General features: G+C 36.0%; 1 protein-coding gene across 1 annotated transcript in view; it reads left to right on the plus strand.

The window, feature by feature from the left end:
• LOC149779736 (CKLF-like MARVEL transmembrane domain-containing protein 4) overlaps positions 1-19,445 on the plus strand; it is a 43,034-nt gene that overhangs the window by 15,578 nt on the left and 8,011 nt on the right. The window contains exon 4 of the mRNA XM_089940596.1: positions 7,303-7,401. Within this exon, the coding sequence (XP_089796722.1) occupies positions 7,303-7,401 (99 nt within the window). The remainder of the gene's footprint in view (positions 1-7,302; positions 7,402-19,445) is intronic.

The raw sequence follows: 19,445 nt of genomic DNA on the forward strand, positions 1-19,445 counted from the left end.
TTACAAAAGCGCCATTCATAGTTGCCATCAAGTAGCATATGGGTGCATTGTATGTTTGCATAGTGTGTGCTGAAATGCATCAGTTATGACTGACACTGGCCATTTCTTCTATAGATACAACCAATAAAAGCAGACAGCACTGGTTTCAGTGTTACCTTTTGTTGGCTAGATCAGAACAAATTTCATTGGCTGGAAGATAGGGTTTCCCAGAGGAATCAATTGTTTTGAACCAATAGCTGGACTACATGAAACCATGATGTGCAACTGTGATGAATTTATTCATAAATGCGTATGGATGGATTGTTTCATTATAAAGGTTGAGCTGATGGATGAAAAGTTAAAAACTAAACTTGACTATAACGGTAGATACGATAAAATAGGAAAACATGATTTCTAAGATTCTTTGTTGCATTAGTTTCTTTGGCTTGAGACCAGCAAATATCAAACAATCACATTATGTATAGTTCATTCCATACATCATTGTGAATTTTATCCAATCAGTAATTCAGTAAATTAGCAGGTCATCATTAAATTTAGCTAAAAATTAGCTAATTTGTTTCACTCAAAGTATTTAAAATGAATTAGGTACTTTTAGCTACCTTTAATGATGCTTAACTTAAAATTTACTGAATTGCTGATCTAATTAAATTTGTAATACTGTGTGGAGCAAACAACAATATATATATAGAGATACCCCTCTACTGCTGACAAAACCATTTGATTATTTGCAAGGCAGGTTATCAAAGGAAAGACACTGTTAACACACCAAACAAGTTCAAAGTGCAATACATGTCAGTAATCATTATCAAAATTTGTTACTGAAAAGGCCAAATCTTAGAAAGTGGGTGATTTAGAGTGATCAATAAATACAGTTGAGCCAAGTTGAACATTACAATAAGCTATTTGGGGCCCCGAGTGGCCGAGTGGTCTAAAGCACTCTCCATTACGGATCACTGCCATCTCACCTCTGTCTGCATGGGTTCGAGTCTCAGATTCGGCTTTGTAGGCATGTGAGAAAACTTGCCAGTAGCTTCTTGTGTGTCGGTGGTTCTTTCCGGGGGTTTTCCGGGTTCTTCCTCCATCATTAATACTGGCCGCCATGTATAGCCTATCGTGTGCCGAAAAATGGTGTTAAACTCTACAACAAAAACAACAACAACAAGCTATTTAAATCAGCATAGTTATTTAACACATTACAAGCTATTTAACACAGCATAGCTATTTAACACAGCATAGTTATTTAACACATATAAGCTATTTAACACAGCACAGCTATTTAACACATTACAAGCTATTTAACACAGTATAGCTATTTAACACATTACAAGCTATTTAACACAGCATAGCTATTTAACACATTTAAGCTCTTTAACACAGCATAGCTATTTAACACATTACAAGCTATTTAACACAGCATAGCTATTTAACACAGCTTAGCTATTTAACACAGCATAGCTATTTAACACAACATAGCTATTTAACTCATTTCAAGCTATTTAACACAGCATTGCTATTTAACACATTACAAGCTATTTAACACAGCATAGCTATTTAACACATTACAAGCTATTTAACACAGCATAGCTTTTTAATACAGCATTGCTATTTAACACATTACAAGCTATTTAACACAGCATAGCTATTTAACACATTACAAGCTATTTAACACAGCATAGCTTTTTAACACAGCATTGCTATTTAACACATTACAAGCTATTTAACACAGCATAGCTATTTAACACAGCAATGCTGTTTAACACATTACAAGCTATTTAACACAGCATAGCTATTTAACACATTACAAGCTATTTAACACAGCATATGCCAAAGCAAAGCTGAGAAAATTGTTTTCAGAGCATGAATTTCATTGTGAAGTTCAAATAAAAAATGGAGTTTTTCTTGGAACTGATCACATAGCAGAACTGCATGCACAGACTTCATCGACAGTAAATCTGACATTGTACTGAAAAATGTCAAGGATATCATATCCAGAGCAAAGTTAATTTTCATCAGTTTCAGCAGTTATAGACCAAGATTGCATTCTTGTTAGATCTGTAGACCCTGACCATATAAGCCCAAAAATAAGACAAGTTGTAATATCGAGTATATTTTACATATCACAGATGCATACTGCATGCAGTTAAATGATGAAGCTTCTAAAAAGTTAACATTTTAACAGTCGTATCTTCACCGTGCTTATTAACTTGGACAAGTGGGTCTTTTGTATGGACAAGTATACTTTTTGATTGGCTTGTCTGTGGACAACTTGATTTTGACAAAATTTCTGCACCCCTGACAATACTACACCACGAAGGTACATCAGATAACTATACCAGTTTTCTTACAATAGCATAAGGTGCACTCATTACAAGTCTCTGAAGGTGCTAGTAGTGGACACAGTGGGGGAGGGTACTACCCAGAAGGTGCACAACCCTGACATAAGTGTAATGACACTCAGTGCCTAATACACCATAATGTGTATTGGCTTTGGCCTTATGAAAGATATATATGCTCCCAAAGGTACATACACTGTGAATTGGCTCTGGCATTATGATATATGTATATATATATATATATATATATATATATATATATATATATATATATATATATATACTCCCAAAGGTACATACCCAATGAATTGGCTCTGGCCTTATGAGAGACATATATACTCCCAAAGGTACATACACTGAATTGGCTCTGGCCTTATGAGAGATATATATACTCCCAATGGTGCATACACTGTGAATTGGCTCTGGCCTTATGAGAGCTATATATTCTCCCAAATGTACATAGACTGAATTGGCTCTGGCCTTATGAGAGATATATATACTCCCAAATGCACATAGACCGTGAATTGGCTGTGGTCTTATGAGAGATATATATACTCCCAAATGTACATACAATGTGTATTGGCTCTGGCCTTATGAGAGATATATATACTCCCAAAGGTACATACACCATGAAAGTTGCCTCTAGCCTATCGTATAAATAGAGAAAGTTTTGAAGGTGCATAAACAACCACATTGAAGGTTCTGTGTATCCGTCACAATGTTCTCAAGAGATAAATACACTTCTGTGGATAATATATTATCTCCATTTTATTATACCATCTCAGGATTTCGCATCCATAGGACAAGGGCTTTCTGAGTCATGGTGTTTATTCAGAAAGTGTAAATAAAGATAGAAATGGAAATGTCTCACTGAACACTAAGAAAACTGATTGAATCTGCCATGCTAGGCCCTGTTGCACATGGCTTTTATACTTGCCATCCTAGCAACAATGTCTAGCAACCAATCAGAACATTGGCTACACAAGACTAAAGTAATCAAATATGGCTGTGCAAAATAACTAGGGGAAAGTGGGTATTACCTAACATCATCGGTTTACCCACTTCACACAGTTCATGTTGAATGGATGAGACCATTACATAAACCTGTGAATACCAGGTAATTAATGTGAATGTATGAAGGTAAAACAATACTCTTGTATTATGGCTAAGTTGTACACAAAAGAACAGAGACCAACCCCCACCCACAATTCATGGATTAATCACCAGACTTGTGATGAAATGGATTTCTTCTTTGAATATGTTACCCAATAATAATGCCTTAGGAGAAATACAACTCCCTTACAAATTCAGCCATCCCATGTTACAAACTTTTAGCTAAAAGTTTGTTATCATCCCACCTATGTGGCTGTTAGACAGAGTGATCTCCCCTTGGTACAGGGATTGGTGCCAAACCCCCATGAATTTCTCAGTTACTACTTCCGCTCATGCCAAGTAGCATCTTCTCACCAAAAGGGGCGTCAGAGAATTATCTACCATGTTTCTGGAAGTTTGAAACTGACAAGTTGGTGTAGTCTTCACTTGAAAGGAAAGTTTACTCATTTTATATTTCCAACTTTTCTTTCTTCCTATGATGACAAAGTTCTGCCTTTACATTTAAATCACTTTGCCTTCATTTGATAGTATTTATATGATTGCACAGGTACTTAATGTTAGGTAATCACCCATATATGCAGTTTAGAATTTTCTTATCATTTTAATATGAACTATGTGAAATCAAAGTACCCTGGCATATATTTTTATTAAACTGCCTTCCCTGGTTACCACGTATGTTTAAATGGAACAGCCCTCGTGATCTGATTTGGGCATGTAAGTCACTGCAGTGAGCCCCAACCAAAATCAATCATAGGGTATCAGCCACCAAAAAACACTTGTTCGCTTCCACAACTTCCTGTGGATGATGCCTAGTGTATACAGGCACTCTAAAGAATCAGTCTAACCACATAGTGCTGCTTGGCTCTTTCTCTGGAATATGTAAAGTTTATATAGACATCTTCATGGATCAATCTTACCTGCAGTAGTACCTCAGAATACTTCCGGTAAACAGTGTATGTCTTGGGGCCTCCTTTTTCAAAGGATGTTTCTTTACTCGCTCTCAATCCTCTGCCACCCATAAGACTGTACTTAGTGACACATTAGAAGTAATGGGATCTGACTCTTAAGTGGTGTGAGTGTAGTGAGCCAGCATCATTGCCATTCTTCTTAAGTGGTGCGAATGTAGTGGGCCAGCATCATTGACATTCTTCTTAAGTGGTGCTAGTGTAGTGGGCCAGCTTGATTGCCATTCTTCTTAAGTGGTGCCAGTGTAGTGGGCCAGCATCATTGCCGTTCTTCTTAAATGGTGTGAGTGTAGTGGGCCAGCATCATTGCCATTCTTCTTAAGTGGTGCGAGTGTAGTGGGCCAGCATCATTGACATTCTTCTTAAGTGGTGTGAGTGTAGTGGGTCAGCTTGATTGCCATTCTTCTTAAGCATAAAAATGATCAATCGTGTCCTTGTAATGCCCCACAATGCACAGCACAGAAATGATCAATCATGTCCTTGTGAAGCCCCACAATTAATAGCATAAAAATGATCAATAGGGTCCTTGTGATTCCCCACAATGCACAGCATAAAAATGATCAATAGTGTCCTTGTGATGCCCCACAATGCACAGCATATAAATGATCAATCGTGTCCTTGTGATGCCCCACAATCCACAGCATAGAAATGATCAATAGTGTCCTTATGATGCCCCACAATCCACAACATAAGCTCCCTCATGTTATCCTTGATCTACAGGGAAAAAAATGATCACAAGCATCCACATGGTGTCCCTAGTCTACAGCATAAAATTGATCATGAGCACCCACATGATGTTCCTAGTCTACTTCATAAAATCGATCACAAGCACACACATGATGTCCCTAGTCTGCAGCATAAAATTGATCACAAGCACCAACATGGTGTCCTTAGTCTACAGCATAAAATTGATCACAAGCACCCACATGGTGTCCTTAGTCTACAGCATAAAATTGATCACAAGCACCCACATGGTGTCCTTAGTCTACAGCACAAAATTGATCACAAGCACCCACATGGTGTCCCTAGTCTACAGTATAAAATTGATCACAAGCACCCACATGGTGTCCCTAGTCTACAGCACAAAATTGATCACAAGCACCCACATGGTGTCCTTAGTCTACAGCACAAAATTGATCACAAGCACCCACATGGTGTCCCAAGTCTACAGCATAAAATTGATCACAAGCACCCACATGGTGTCCTTAGTCTACAGCACAAAATTGATCACAAGCACCCACATGGTGTCCCTAGTCTACAGCACAAAATTGATCACAAGCACCCACATGGTGTCCCTTCTCTACAGCATAAAATTGATCATGAGCACCCACATGGTGTCCCTAGTCTACAGCACAAAATTGATCACAAGCACCCACTTGGTGTCCCTTCTCTACAGCATAAAATTGATCACAAGCACCCACATGGTGTCCCTAGTGTACAGCATAAAATTGATCACAAGCACCCACATGGTGTCCCTTCTCTACAGCATAAAATTGATCACAAGCACCCACATGGTGTCCCTAGTCTACAGTATAAAATTGATCACAAGCACCCACAGTGTCCCTTCTCTACAGCATAAAATTGATCACAAGCACCCACATGGTGTCCCTTGTCTACAGCATAAAATTGATCACAAGCACCCACATGGTGTACCTTGCCTACAGCATAAAATTGATCACAAGCACCCACATGGTGTCCCTAGTCTACAGCATAAAATTGATCACAAGCACCCACATGGTGTCCCTTGCCTACAGCATAAAATTGATCACAAGCACCCACATGGTGTCCCTAGTCTACAGCATAAAATTTATCACAAGCACCCACATGGTGTCCCTAGTCTACAGCATAGCTCCTACTGCATGAAATGATCATTATGACAAATGATCATTAAATAAGCTCTTTCACATATAAAACTAATTCAATAAAGATAGATAGCAAAATGAAACATTCCTGTAGTATATCAAGGGAAGTTATTTTTACTGCTTTTTTATTACATGCTTTTTTATAGTTAACATTTCGGAGTGCTCATATTAAAGAAACTTCTTGTAAATTCAGACTTAAGATTTAGCACTTTTAGAGCCTCATCTAGCATACACTAATCTGCCCAAGAGATCATCTTTAATTTAGAAGGGTGGAGAAGCATTGTATCTGCATAGTTTATGCAGATGAATTGACTTAAAACATATAAATAAATTTTTTAATGTGTTCAAATTACACAAGACATTTGAATTTTAAGCATTTAGTCCGAAGTTGTCAGCATATTGATCTTGGATGCCATCTATGTTTATATATTGGCACATTTCATCATTATAAACTTTTCTTTTAGGACAAATTCCAATGCACATTTTTTCAACATAAATTATTCTCACAGAATAAGTTCCAGGGCATGTTTGATCATTATGAATTATGTTATCAGGACAAATTCCTGGGCTTTTTTATAAATATGAACTATATATACTATCACAATTAGGCAGCAGTCTGTCTTAAGAATCCATTTTTTTTACATCCATCAGGTAATTGCTGAAGACTATGGGTGAAACGGTGTGACAATATGGTCCTATGTGAAATGTATCAGTATATAATGTGCCTGTGTGATGTATCAGTATGTAATGTGCATGTGTTATGTATCAGGATGTATCACAATACACAGCCTACAGTAAAATATATATTTACACACGTCAAAAATAAAGAGGTCATTGACTAATAAATATTCATGGCTGTTGAAGATTATAAGACAAATATAATTTTTAATCAATCGTGTTACTTTAGTATCAATTTATATATTTGGCATCAATACATGAGTGAACCATTTCACTCCTATGCAAGACAGGTTTTACTACACATAATTGAGGTATACATTTCTAATTAAATTTGTTCTCTTTTTCTAACAGGAATTTATCTACCTTATCATCATTAGTGTTGAGTTAGCTGTAGCAGCCATTGTGTGCGCCGCCAGGTCAGCCATTGGTCCTTCAGTTATAGCAGCATGTGTAAGTATTGGGTCATTTCACCCGTTTGGCAATTGATAGGTTGCAAACTCCCTCATCATGTTTATCAAATGTTAACATGCTGCAAATTACAATGGTCCAGTGACCAATGTTAGGTGTACACATGATTACATTTTTACAGCAATTCTGACAGCTTGCCTTATGGTTTGTTGAAGCAGCATAAGGACTTGAGCAATTATCGTTGCATAACATAGTCAAATTCGCATATTTATAATTTCTAATTTTTTAGCCGAATATTTTCAGTTTTCAGTATACACTGAGACTTTTTTTTCATTTATTTTTACAAAATTATAAAATGTAGTATCAGCAGTGGGATACATTGATCCTGCTGATACTCTTCAGTTTTGAAAAATAAATTCAGATAGTCATAATTATGAAATTGTCAGTACATATTTCCCTGTCAAGAATTTCAATAATAAACCTCACAAATAAATGACCCTAATAGAAAAGTTCTGTCTTATGACCAGTTTTAAACACTGACACTTGAGGGGTAGCTGATAATGTTCTCTGCAAAGGGACATAGTCTGTACACTTGTAAATAAAACACTCCTTTACATAAATTGCACCCCTATCATTTTGACCCTGAATGATTAACCAATGTCATGGTAAGTATTTAAATATTAAAACATCAAACTACTTACTGTTCAGTTCTAATCATGCATATATATTTACAAAATGGAAATTAATCCATGCAGAATTCAACAGTTTCAATGACAAAGATCACCAGGTTTAAATTCACCCAAATTCATCCATGTTGTCACTGATCAAAATCTGATGGAAGAAGTTATCATTATTGCTATCATCATTTCCATCACTGAGTCTTTAACTGTTGAATTGTTCAGATCTGCCTCATGTTGACACTTGTGTCCAATGAATTCATTGTAATTTAGCAATTACAACACATTACACGATTTAAAAAAAAACTCCGACATGACTAGAGCCATCCAAGGAATATCGGTCTGAGCTTCGATCACAACATCACTTTTCATCAAGCATTTGCACACATGAAAGAATAACATCTTGGAAATAACACTGTTTCAACTTCTTTGGATTCTTCTGGTACAAAAGATTGGGTTATATTTTTATCATTCTGAAATAAGGGACAGCAGATTTAGAACAGTATGTGAAATGAGTGAAACGACTTTACAGATTAAATGTGCTTTAAAACAAATAGATTTTTTGCCATAGTCTAATATTCAGAAATCATATTTCTAAACTTCATTTATTATAATCTGTATAGGATTTATAACAAACATAAAACTCAGAAATGGACACCATTTATAATGAAAATGTGCTTATTAAATCATATATTAGTAGTATACAGTTTCTTGTCACATCATCATAGGCCACTTCTGAAAATTTATTGGAAATATCACTAAACAACATAACTTTCAGCTGTGTCAGTGAGATATGTTGCATGCCACGTTTTTTTTACTAGTTTAACAATAATAAAAAGTGTAATATATCTATAAGTATATACTGTATCTATGTAGTACATCTATAAGTATATATTATATCTATGTAATATATCTATAGTTATATACTGTAGCTATGTAATATATCTGTAATTATATACTGTATTTATGTATCTATAAGTATATACTATATATATGTAATATATTTATAAGTATATACTGTATCTATGTAATATACCTATAAGTATATACTGTATCTATGTAGTACATCTATAAGTATATATTATATCTGTGTAATATATCTATAGTTATATACTGTAGCTATGTAATATATCTGTAATTATATACTGTATTTATGTATCTATAAGTATATACTATATATATGTAATATATTTATAAGTATATACTGTACCTATGTAATATATCTATAAGTATATACTATATATATGTAATATATATCTATAAGTATATACTGTATCTATGTAATATATATCTATAAGTATATACTGTATCTATGTAATATATCTATAAGTATATACTGTATCTATGCCATTTTGAATTTCCCATGGATCCTTAATCTGTTTCTTTATTGGCATTAGTGATTACCACAATAGCCAAAAGCAGTCCAAGTTTTCAGGTGGCAATTCATTTCAATAAAAACAACAAATATGTTGTTGTTGTTGTTCTAGGGTTTAACGCCATTTTTCAGCACAAGATAGGCTATACATGGCAACCAGTATAACTGGTGGAGGAAGAACCCTGGAAAACCCAGGGAAGTACCACCGACCCACGAGAAGCTACTGGCACAACAAATATGTTGAATACTAATGTCAGTACATCTTCTGTGTTCTGCTGATATTCATCTTGTACAGTACAATGGAAATGAGCACTGTTATATCAGTCATACCTGCAGCATTTGGAAGTTGACCATGTCATATAGTTTATGTTGATCTGGAGTATCATAATGGAACATGTCACATAGTTTATGGCAATCTGGAGTATCATAATGGAACATGTCACATAGTTTATGGCAATCTGGAGTATCATAATGGAACATGTCACATAGTTTATGGCAATCTGGAGTATCATAATGGAACATGTCACATAGTTTATGGCAATCTGGAGTATCATAATGGAACATGTCATATAGTTTATGGCAATCTGGAGTATCATAATGGAACATGTCATATAGTTTATGGCAATCTGGAGTATCATAATGGAACATGTCACATAGTTTATGGCAATCTGGAGGGGGTGCTCTACAGTTATTATGTACTTTTGAAAGAGTGACATATGTAAGGTGAAGTTGTTTGCATTTAAGACATGCACAATGGATAGAATGTTGGCATACCTCTATGCTACTTTGATGTAATGTGGCTGAAATTTCTTTGGATATTGTACTTGTGGAAATTGTACATGATTTAAGCACACTGCCAACTAAAATGACTGCTCCCTTATGATCATAAAATCAACCTGAATTAGTCTAAAGTACACTATCTTTAGCACCTATTATAATAGGGACAATCAATTTTGACTGACTAGACAATACCAGCTTCTGAAAGTTCAATGAATGAATTACCAAATACGTAAAATGTAATACGCTCCGGTGGCCTAGTGGCCAGAGCATCTGCCTCGGATGCAGGAGGTCATGGGTTCGATCCCTGGTCAAGTCATACCAAAGACTTACAAAATGGTACTAACAGCTGCCTCGCTTGGCACTCAGCATTAAGAGGTTAGTGTTAGGACTGGTCAGCCTGGTGGCAGGATAATGTGACTGGGTGGAACATCATGCTACATGTCTGCAGCATCATACCCCAGTGCTAGACATCACTATAAACTGTCACACTAGAGACATCCTATCAAAATGACTGAAAAATTGTTAAAGCTACGTTAAAAATTCAAATCACACACACACACACATAAAATGTAGGCTTTTTTTTATTATATACAATTTATCTCTGAAGTCCAGGAAGTGAAAATTACTAGCTGTTTTTTGAAAGATGCACATCTGGAGTAAGGTCAAGCTGTATACTTTATAACCCATATTACACCCATCAATCATACACCAAAATGAAGAGAATTAAAAGTTCTTTGAACAATATCTAAGATATACAAGGTCTTTTTTAAATAGCCAGTATAACCAGTGAGGAAACCTGGGGAGATTATTTTTCTTTAAAATTCTAACCCTATGCAAAATACAAAACTGTAGAGTGCCACCATAGTTTATGTTGATTTGGAGTATCGATCTAGAATATTGTAATTGAATATCGAATGTGAATAACTATGGCAGGAGGAGTACACTAACAATGTTGGACAAACTGCATAAAGTTGAACTGTTTTGAATACTTTGTATGCATTTCAGAAATATCATTATATCCTTTTAACCTTTGTTTGCATTAAATAAGTAAATACACAGTTTATCTAGAGTTCTTTAATGGCCATCAGTTTATATAGAGTTCTGTAATGGCCATCATTTTATCTAGAGTTCTGTAATGGCCATCAGCTTATCTAGCGTTCTCTAAGGTCTGCCAGCTTGTCGAGAGTTCTGTAAGGGCTATAGATTATCTAGAGTTCTCTAAGGTCTACCAGCTTGTCGAGAGTTCTGTAAGGGCTATATGTTATCTAGAGTTCTCTAATGTGTACCAGCTTGTCGAGAGTTCTGTAAGGGCTATATGTTATCTAGAGTTCTCTAAGGTCTACCAGCTTTTCGAGAGTTCTGTAAGGGCTATAGGTTATCTAGAGTTCTCTAAATTTGGAGCTCTGTAAGGGCTATAGGTTATCTAGAGTTCTCTAAGGTCTACCAGCTTGTCTGGAACTCTGTAAGGGCTATAGGTTATCTAGAGTTCTCTAAGATCTACCAGCTTATCTAGAGCTCTGTAAGGGCTATAGGTTATCTAGAGTTCTCTAAGGTCTACCAGCTTATCTGGAGCTCTGTAAGGGTTATAGGTTATCTAGAGTTCTCTATGGCCTACCAGCTTATCTGAAGCTCAGTAAGGCCTATAAGTTATCTAGAGTTCTCTAAGGTCTACCAGCTTGTCGAGAGTTCTGTAAGGGCTATCAGCTTATCTCTTAAGAGATATCAGCTTATCTCTAGTTCTGTAAGAGATATCTTATCTAGAGTTCTGTAAGGGCTATAGGTTATCTAGAGTTCTGTAAGGGCTATAGGTTATCTAGAGTTCTCTAAGGTCTACCAGCTTGTCGAGAGTTCTATAAGGGCTATCAGCTTATCTCTTAAGAGATATCAGCTTATCTCTAGTTCTGTAAGAGATATCTTATCTAGAGTTCTGTAAGTGCTATAGGTTATCTAGAGTTCTCTAAGGTCTACAAGCTTATCGAGAGTTCTGTAAGGTCTACCAGCTTATCGAGAGTTCTGTAAGGGCTATAGGTTATCTAGAGTTCTCTAAGGTCTATCAGCTTGTCGAGAGTTCTGTAAGGGCTATCAGCTTGTCGAGAGTTCTGTAAGGGCTATCATCTTATCTCTTAAGAGATATCAGCTTATCTGTAGTTCTGTAAGAGATATCTTATTGAGAGTTCTGTAAAGGCTATAGGTTATCTAGAGTTCTCTAAGGTCTACCAGCTTATTGAGAGTTCTGTAAGGGCTATAGGTTATCTAGAGTTCTCTAAGATCTACCAGCTTGTCGAGAGTTCTGTAAGGGCTATCAGCTTATCTCTTAAGAGATATCAGCTTATCTGTAGTTCTGTAAGAGATATCTTATCTAGAGTTCTGTAAGTGCTATAGGTTATCTAGAGTTCTCTAAAGTCTACCAGCTTGTCGAGAGTTCTGTAAGGTCTACCAGCTTATCGAGAGTTCTGTAAGGGCTGTAGGTTATCTAGAGTTCTCTAAGGGCTATAGGTTATCTAGAGTTCTCTAAGGTCTACCAGCTTGTCGAGAGTTCTGTAAGAGCTATCAGCTTATCTCTTAAGAGATATCAGGTTATCTGTAGTTCTGTAAGAGATATCTTATCTAGAGTTCTGTTAGGGCTATAGGTTATCTAGAGTTCTGTAAGGTCTACCAGCTTATAGAGAGTTCTGTAAGGTCTACCAGCTTAATCGAGAGTTCTGTAAGGGCTATCAGCTTATCTCTTAAGAGATATCAGCTTATCTGTAGTTCTGTAAGAGATATCTTATCTAGAGTTCTGTTAGGGCTATAGGTTATCTAGAGTTCTGTAAGGTCTACCAGCTTATAGAGAGTTCTGTAATGTCTACCAGCTTATTGAGAGTTCTGTAAAAGCTATAGGTTATCTAGAGTTCTCTAAGGTCTACCAGCTTGTCGAGAGTTCTGTAAGGGCTCCCAACTTATCTAGAGTTCTGTAAGGGCTATCAGCTTATCTAGAGTTTTGTAAGGGCAGTCAGCTTATAAAGAGTTCTGTAAGGGCTAGTAACCAATTCTGTATAGGCTACCAGTTTATTTACAGCTCTCTGAGGGTCAGCAGCTTATCTACAGTTCTTAAGAGATATCATCTTATCTAGAGTTCTGTAAGAGATATCATCTTATCTAGAGTTCTGTAAGAGATATCATCTTAGCTAGAGTTCTGTAAGAGATATCATCTTAGCTAGAGGTCTGTAAGAGCTATCATCTTACCTAGAGTTCTGTAAGAGATATCTAGAGTTCTGTAAGATACATCATCTTATCTAGAGTTCTGTAAGAGATATCATCTTATCTAGAATTATGTACGAGATATCGTCTTATCTAGAGTTCTGTAAGAGATATCATCTTATCTAGAGTTCTGTAAGGGATATCATCTTATCTAGAGTTCTGTAAGAGATATCATCTTATCTAGAGTTCTGTAAGAGATATCTTCTTATATAGTGTTCTGTAAGAGATATCATCTTATCTAGAGTTCTGTAAGAGATATCGTCTTATCTAGAGTTCTGTAAGGGCCATCAGTTTATTTGGAGTTTTATAAGGACTATAAGATTATCTAGAGTTCTGTAAGGGCTATCAGTTTATCTGGAGCTCTGTAAAGGCTACCAGATTATCTAGAGTTCTGTAAGGGCCATCAGTTTATTTGGACTATAAGATCATCTAGAGTTCAGTATGGGCTGGCAGTTTATCTAGAACTCTGTAAGGGCTACCAGCTTATCTAGAACTCTGTAAGGGCTACCAGTTTATCTAGAACACTGTAAGGGCTACCAGCTTATCTAGAACTCTGTTAAGGGCTACCAGCTTATGTAGAGTTCTGTAAGGGCTACCAGTTTATCTAGAACACTGTAAGGGCTACCAGCTTATCTAGAACTCTGTAAGGGCTACCAGCTTATGTAGAGTTCTGTAAGGTCTACACGATTTTCTAAAAGGCTAGCAGCTTATCTAAAGCTCTGTTAGGGCTAGCAGCTTTCTTCAGTTCTCTATGGACAGTCAGCTTATTTCGATATCTGTAAAGTCTTTCAGCTTTTCTAGAGATATTGTTTTTTGGACAGCAAACCTGCAGCAGAATTTAACGTTTAAATGAAATAATGCAAGATAATTAGAGCAAACTGAGACTAACCGTAATGAACTTTTTCCCCAATATTGGAGCCTTCGTGGCTTAGTGCATAGTTTGCAACAGATTGGCATGGGTACAAATCCTATATGTGGATCACCTCAGGTAAAAATGGTGTGTCCCTGGGCAAGGCACTTTGACCCAGTTGAGCTAATCATACTGACTCCAACATGGAAAATTGAGTGGGCAATAATATTTCTGTCAGTGGAACTACCATGAATTCTGATACAACTAAGGCTTTATTAATGTAAATTATCATCAGAAGAATGATGGTTAATGCCATGTATCAGACCAGGCAATCTGTAGAGATATTTAGAGAACTCCCAACAGTGAATTTGAGACCAGGCAATCTGTAGAGATATTTAGAGAACTCCCAACAGTGAATTTGAGACCAGGCAATCTGTAGAGATATTTAGAGAACTCCCAACAGTGAATTTGAGACCAGGCAATCTGTAGAGATATTTAGAGAACTCCCAACAGTGAATTTGCATGCCTGGCCTGAGGTTGAAGTAGGGGATGACTATTTACAATATTGTCAGACATCAGACATACAGTTAAAAATAAGCTCAGACATTTTTATAATTCTTCTTTAATTTAACTAAAACTTTCACTATTTGTCATTCTCTGTCATTGATTCTCCAGCTTGATTGATTTCTGCTCTCAGTGTTGAAAGGCAACTACATTATATTATGACTCTGTGGTCTTAAACTAAATAATAAAAATGAGCAATATCCAACAAGTTTTGTACAAATCAACAATAATTTATTTCACGAGAATACAAGGTGAAAATTTAAAAATGAACTTACAGTATTGCAAGTCACAAATAGTCCCAAAATTTCAATCACCAATTGTAATGAATAAAGTTCTAATTAAATTCCAGTTATATTCCAAATAAGATCCAATGCTGAATTTATTGATGTGCCTTTAGTGCCCTGTGATGTTGAGATGTGCCAACAGTCTTTTGATGAATCACAATAATATAATCCTAGATGTCCTAGTCTGAATTCACTATAATTCCAAGTTAATGTTTCTTTCCAAGAATATTATTAATGAGCACATTGTATTTCCAATGAATAATAATTTGAATAAGTAATTCCACCCAAACAAAAACCTGATTACAACATTACATGATTTTTGCTTTAGATGCTATGGCAGGAATGAGTAATTTCTTAAATAAACAAGATTATAAACCCCTCCACCTGACCTAGGTCACAATTAGCATTTTCTGAAAATACTATGTCTATTTAGTGGAATTTTCCATTCACAAACATTCTTGGTTGTTTACGAGATAAAGTCTGTTACTAAAATTACAATAAAGAATGGGGTAAACATCAGGTACAACATGTTATTCTATGGGGGAATTCCAATGTCCCAGACTTAGACTAAGATAAATATGTTTACATTAATAATAATCTGAATACTTAATCCACAATCATAGGAAGTATTTTTTGTTTACCAAAATCAAAAACAGCATTCATGTCCCTAGTCAGGTACAACATGAACTTGATTTTGGAAAAGGTCAAGTCCAAAAATATATTTATACATAACATATTCATGGAGGGAAAAAACTAACAACAGTACAAATTAAATATACATAACAGTTTTTAGTTACCAAAAATTTGAAAAGGACACTAAAATTGTCAATCCAGTCACTTTGACAAGTACTTAAAGTGCTGAGTTATGAAGGGCTACATTGATCTCAAAGGTTGATTATATTTAGCTCTGCAAGTTAAAGACTAGAAGGGCATTTGAGATGGCCAGTTTTCCATGGGATGGCCTGTTTTTAATTGAGCCAGTCTGTTGGTACAAGTTTGTTATTGTTACTGCTCATAAACTACATGGAGAATTGCCGTGAACTTTACACACATATCAATCTCCGGGTCTAGTTGGTCTTAAATGAAAATGGTACTGCTCAGAGAGCCAGTAAGGCTGCCAAAGTGGCCATCTTCAGTAAATGAAAATAGTACTGCTGAGAGAGCCAGTAAGGCTGCCAAAGTGGCTATCTTCGATAAATGTTGTTGTTGTTGTTGTTTAACGCCATTTTTCAGCACACGATAGGCTATAGATGACAGCCAGTATTAATGGTGGAGGAAGAATCTGGGAAATCCCCAGAAAGAACCACCAACCCTCGAGAAGCTACTGGCAAGCTTTCTCACATACCCACATTGGCCGAATCCGAGACTCGAACCCACGCAGACAGAGGTGAGATGGCCGTGATCCGTAACGGAGAGTGCTTTAGACCACTGGGCCACTTGGGGCCCCATCTTCAATAAATCTTTTTACTGCTACTCCTTCTGAACAGAGGCTCACAGTAACATGTGGATTTCATTTAAAGACTTCTTATGTCTGGTTGGTCCTAACTGAAAATGATGCTGATCTGACATCTTGTTAATTTTACTTCTCCTGAATGGAAAGTCATATCAACCTTGAGTTTTCATCAAAGAATTCTTATGCTGCCTTGTTGACTCTATGAAAATTATCCTGATCTGAAACTGATTATGGCAACGATGGTGGCCATCATAAAAATCTTATAACAATATGGTGTTTTCATCAAAGGACTTCATACAAAAGTTCCAAGCAAAAATGGTGCTGATGTAACATCCAATATGACACCATTGCAGTCATATAGAAAATCTTATTATTGTTCCTGCACCTAATGGAAATTTTATTTCAAAGAGATTTTCACCAGAAGACCTGTTATTGTGTCATGTTGGTCCTAAATGAAAATGATACAGATCTGACATCCAATATGGCCACTATGTTTCCCATGTTTAAAAAATTTCATTGCTGCTCCAGAATAGCAGAATGGATAGTGATATCAGCATCTCATTTAAAAATGGTGCAAATCTTACAGCTTAAAAATCTGGTTATTTCTGAAGAATATCAGAGTTGGTTTCAAGAATCAGCAGTTAAAAGGATGAACTGGTCTTGGATTCATTGGAAATCTTTTGGCCATTATAGTGTTAGTGCCTTTGAAGGATGCTTGTTATTTCATATTATTTCATATTTATTAAATTTGTAAAGTACTGTCCAGGTCTGCACTGAGGCAAACTATCATCTATCACTTTAATAAATATATGTATGCACATATTTATGTGTCTGAATAAATTTGCATGTATTTTGAATCTGATGGCAGATCTGCACAATCTTGGCATTATCGAATAAAAGGAATCAAATATGGTAGAGTACCTTTCTGGCCATATGTACCATGAGAGAACTGACTGATAAAAGGTACCGATGTTGCAAAATCTACCCCTAAAGGCTTAAAAATAACGCCAAAAGAAATGGTGTGTGTGTGTGATTTGGAATTTTAACGTAGCTTTACCAATTTTCCAGTCATATCACTACGATGTCTGCAGTGTGACAGTTTATAGTGATGTCTAGCATTGGGTGGGTGTGTGTGTGATTTAGATTTTTAACATAGCTTTAACAATTTTTCAGTCATATCGCTACGATGTCTACAGTGTGACAGCTTATAGTGATGTCTAGCACTGGGGCATCATGCTGCAGACATGTAGCATGATGTCCCACCCAGTCACATTATCCTGACACCAGGCCAACCAGTCCTAACACTAACCTCTTAATGCTAAGTGCCAAGCGAGGCAGCTGTTAGTACCCTTTTTATAAGTCTCCAAAAGAAAGGGTATATAATACCAAGGCCAAAAAGGCATTTAAACCCAAGGCCCCAAAAGGCATATTAAAAACCAAGGCCCCAAAAGGCATATAAAACCAAGGCCCAAAAAGGCATATTAAACCAAGACCCAAAAAGGCATATAAAACTAAGGGCAAAACGTCATGTATAACCAAGATCCAAACAGGCATGTATAAAAAGATTTTAAAAAATGACTAAAAAACCAAGCTCAAGTAAAGCATAAAACCAAGCTCAAGAACAGTATTTGTTTTTAAAAAGGTTAAAAAAGACATTTAAAACCTTGGTCTAAAAAAAGGCATATAAAATCAAGTTCTAAACAAGGTATGTAAAACTAAGGTCAGAAGAAGATACAATCCTTAAAATACAAGATCAAATTTCTCTTTGTAAACTCTACTCTTTTAAAATCCCCAAGACCTTACTTGGAACATCACCATAGAATTCATTCCATGTCAAACAGGATGCATCCTTTTGTCTCATCATGCTAGAGGATGCATCTGTCCTATTTGACATCCCAAAGCCTGCAATAATGTACATTTACACCAGACCATCTCCAAAATTCATCATATCTGTAAGTTGTTAGTCTGTGTCAGTGCAAATGAGCAGACCCTGCATGTTTGTTATATACATGTGTATCCTTCCCTTTTATTGGGCATCATGCAAGAAACATTCTCAAATGTCACGCCACAGTTTTATGCCTACATTATCAGTCCAGCTTTAAGAAGGTACAGGAACAACATCATAGCAACAATAGATGTGAAATTTGCTTTTGATAAAATAGATTGCATCACAATTTGCAGAGTTCGATATAGTGAATACATTTTTTCCCTTTGATAGCAATAAAATGAAAATATTAACAGTAATCCTTTCTAAAAGAAACACTTGCTTTTTGTCAAAAACAATTTTTAAGGGAGGTAAATCTTGCTGCAATAAATATATAAGATATATATAATACAGCGGTTGAGCCATAATGGTATTGTTCAATGCAAGAATTAGATAAGTATGGTTTAATTTGTTATAGCCCTATTATGTGCTTCACAGAGTTTGCAGTTTGCAAATTCTCTTTGTAAACAAGTGAATTTGTTTTCCCAATGTCAGATCTAACTGCAAGCAGCACTGACCCATATCTACCATCACATAATATGCATGTAGATCACAGACTATGCAATTTGTAATTTAGTAGAATAGGCAGCATAGATTTTGATCTGCTGGTGCATTATGAGATGGTGGATCGGGGTCTTTGGGGGGTACAGTTGTCTCCAACATAAGCTACTACTATACAGCATTGACTTTGATGAAAATTGACTATTTTTCAAGAGACTGCACAGTTTCATGATCATTCATCAGGGATCAAAATTTGTATCCTAATGGAAATTATTATTGTGTATAATGAAATGTTTTTACAGTTTTTGACATAATAATATCTGCCATGTTCACTAAAATAGTTATTTAGGTACCCCAAAATTTATCTCCCTTTGTCTG

The sequence above is a fragment of the Sinohyriopsis cumingii genome, chromosome 17 (genome assembly GCF_028554795.1).
Source record: "Sinohyriopsis cumingii isolate HCF-2022 chromosome 17, ASM2855479v2, whole genome shotgun sequence".
NCBI lineage: Eukaryota > Metazoa > Mollusca > Bivalvia > Unionida > Unionidae > Sinohyriopsis > Sinohyriopsis cumingii.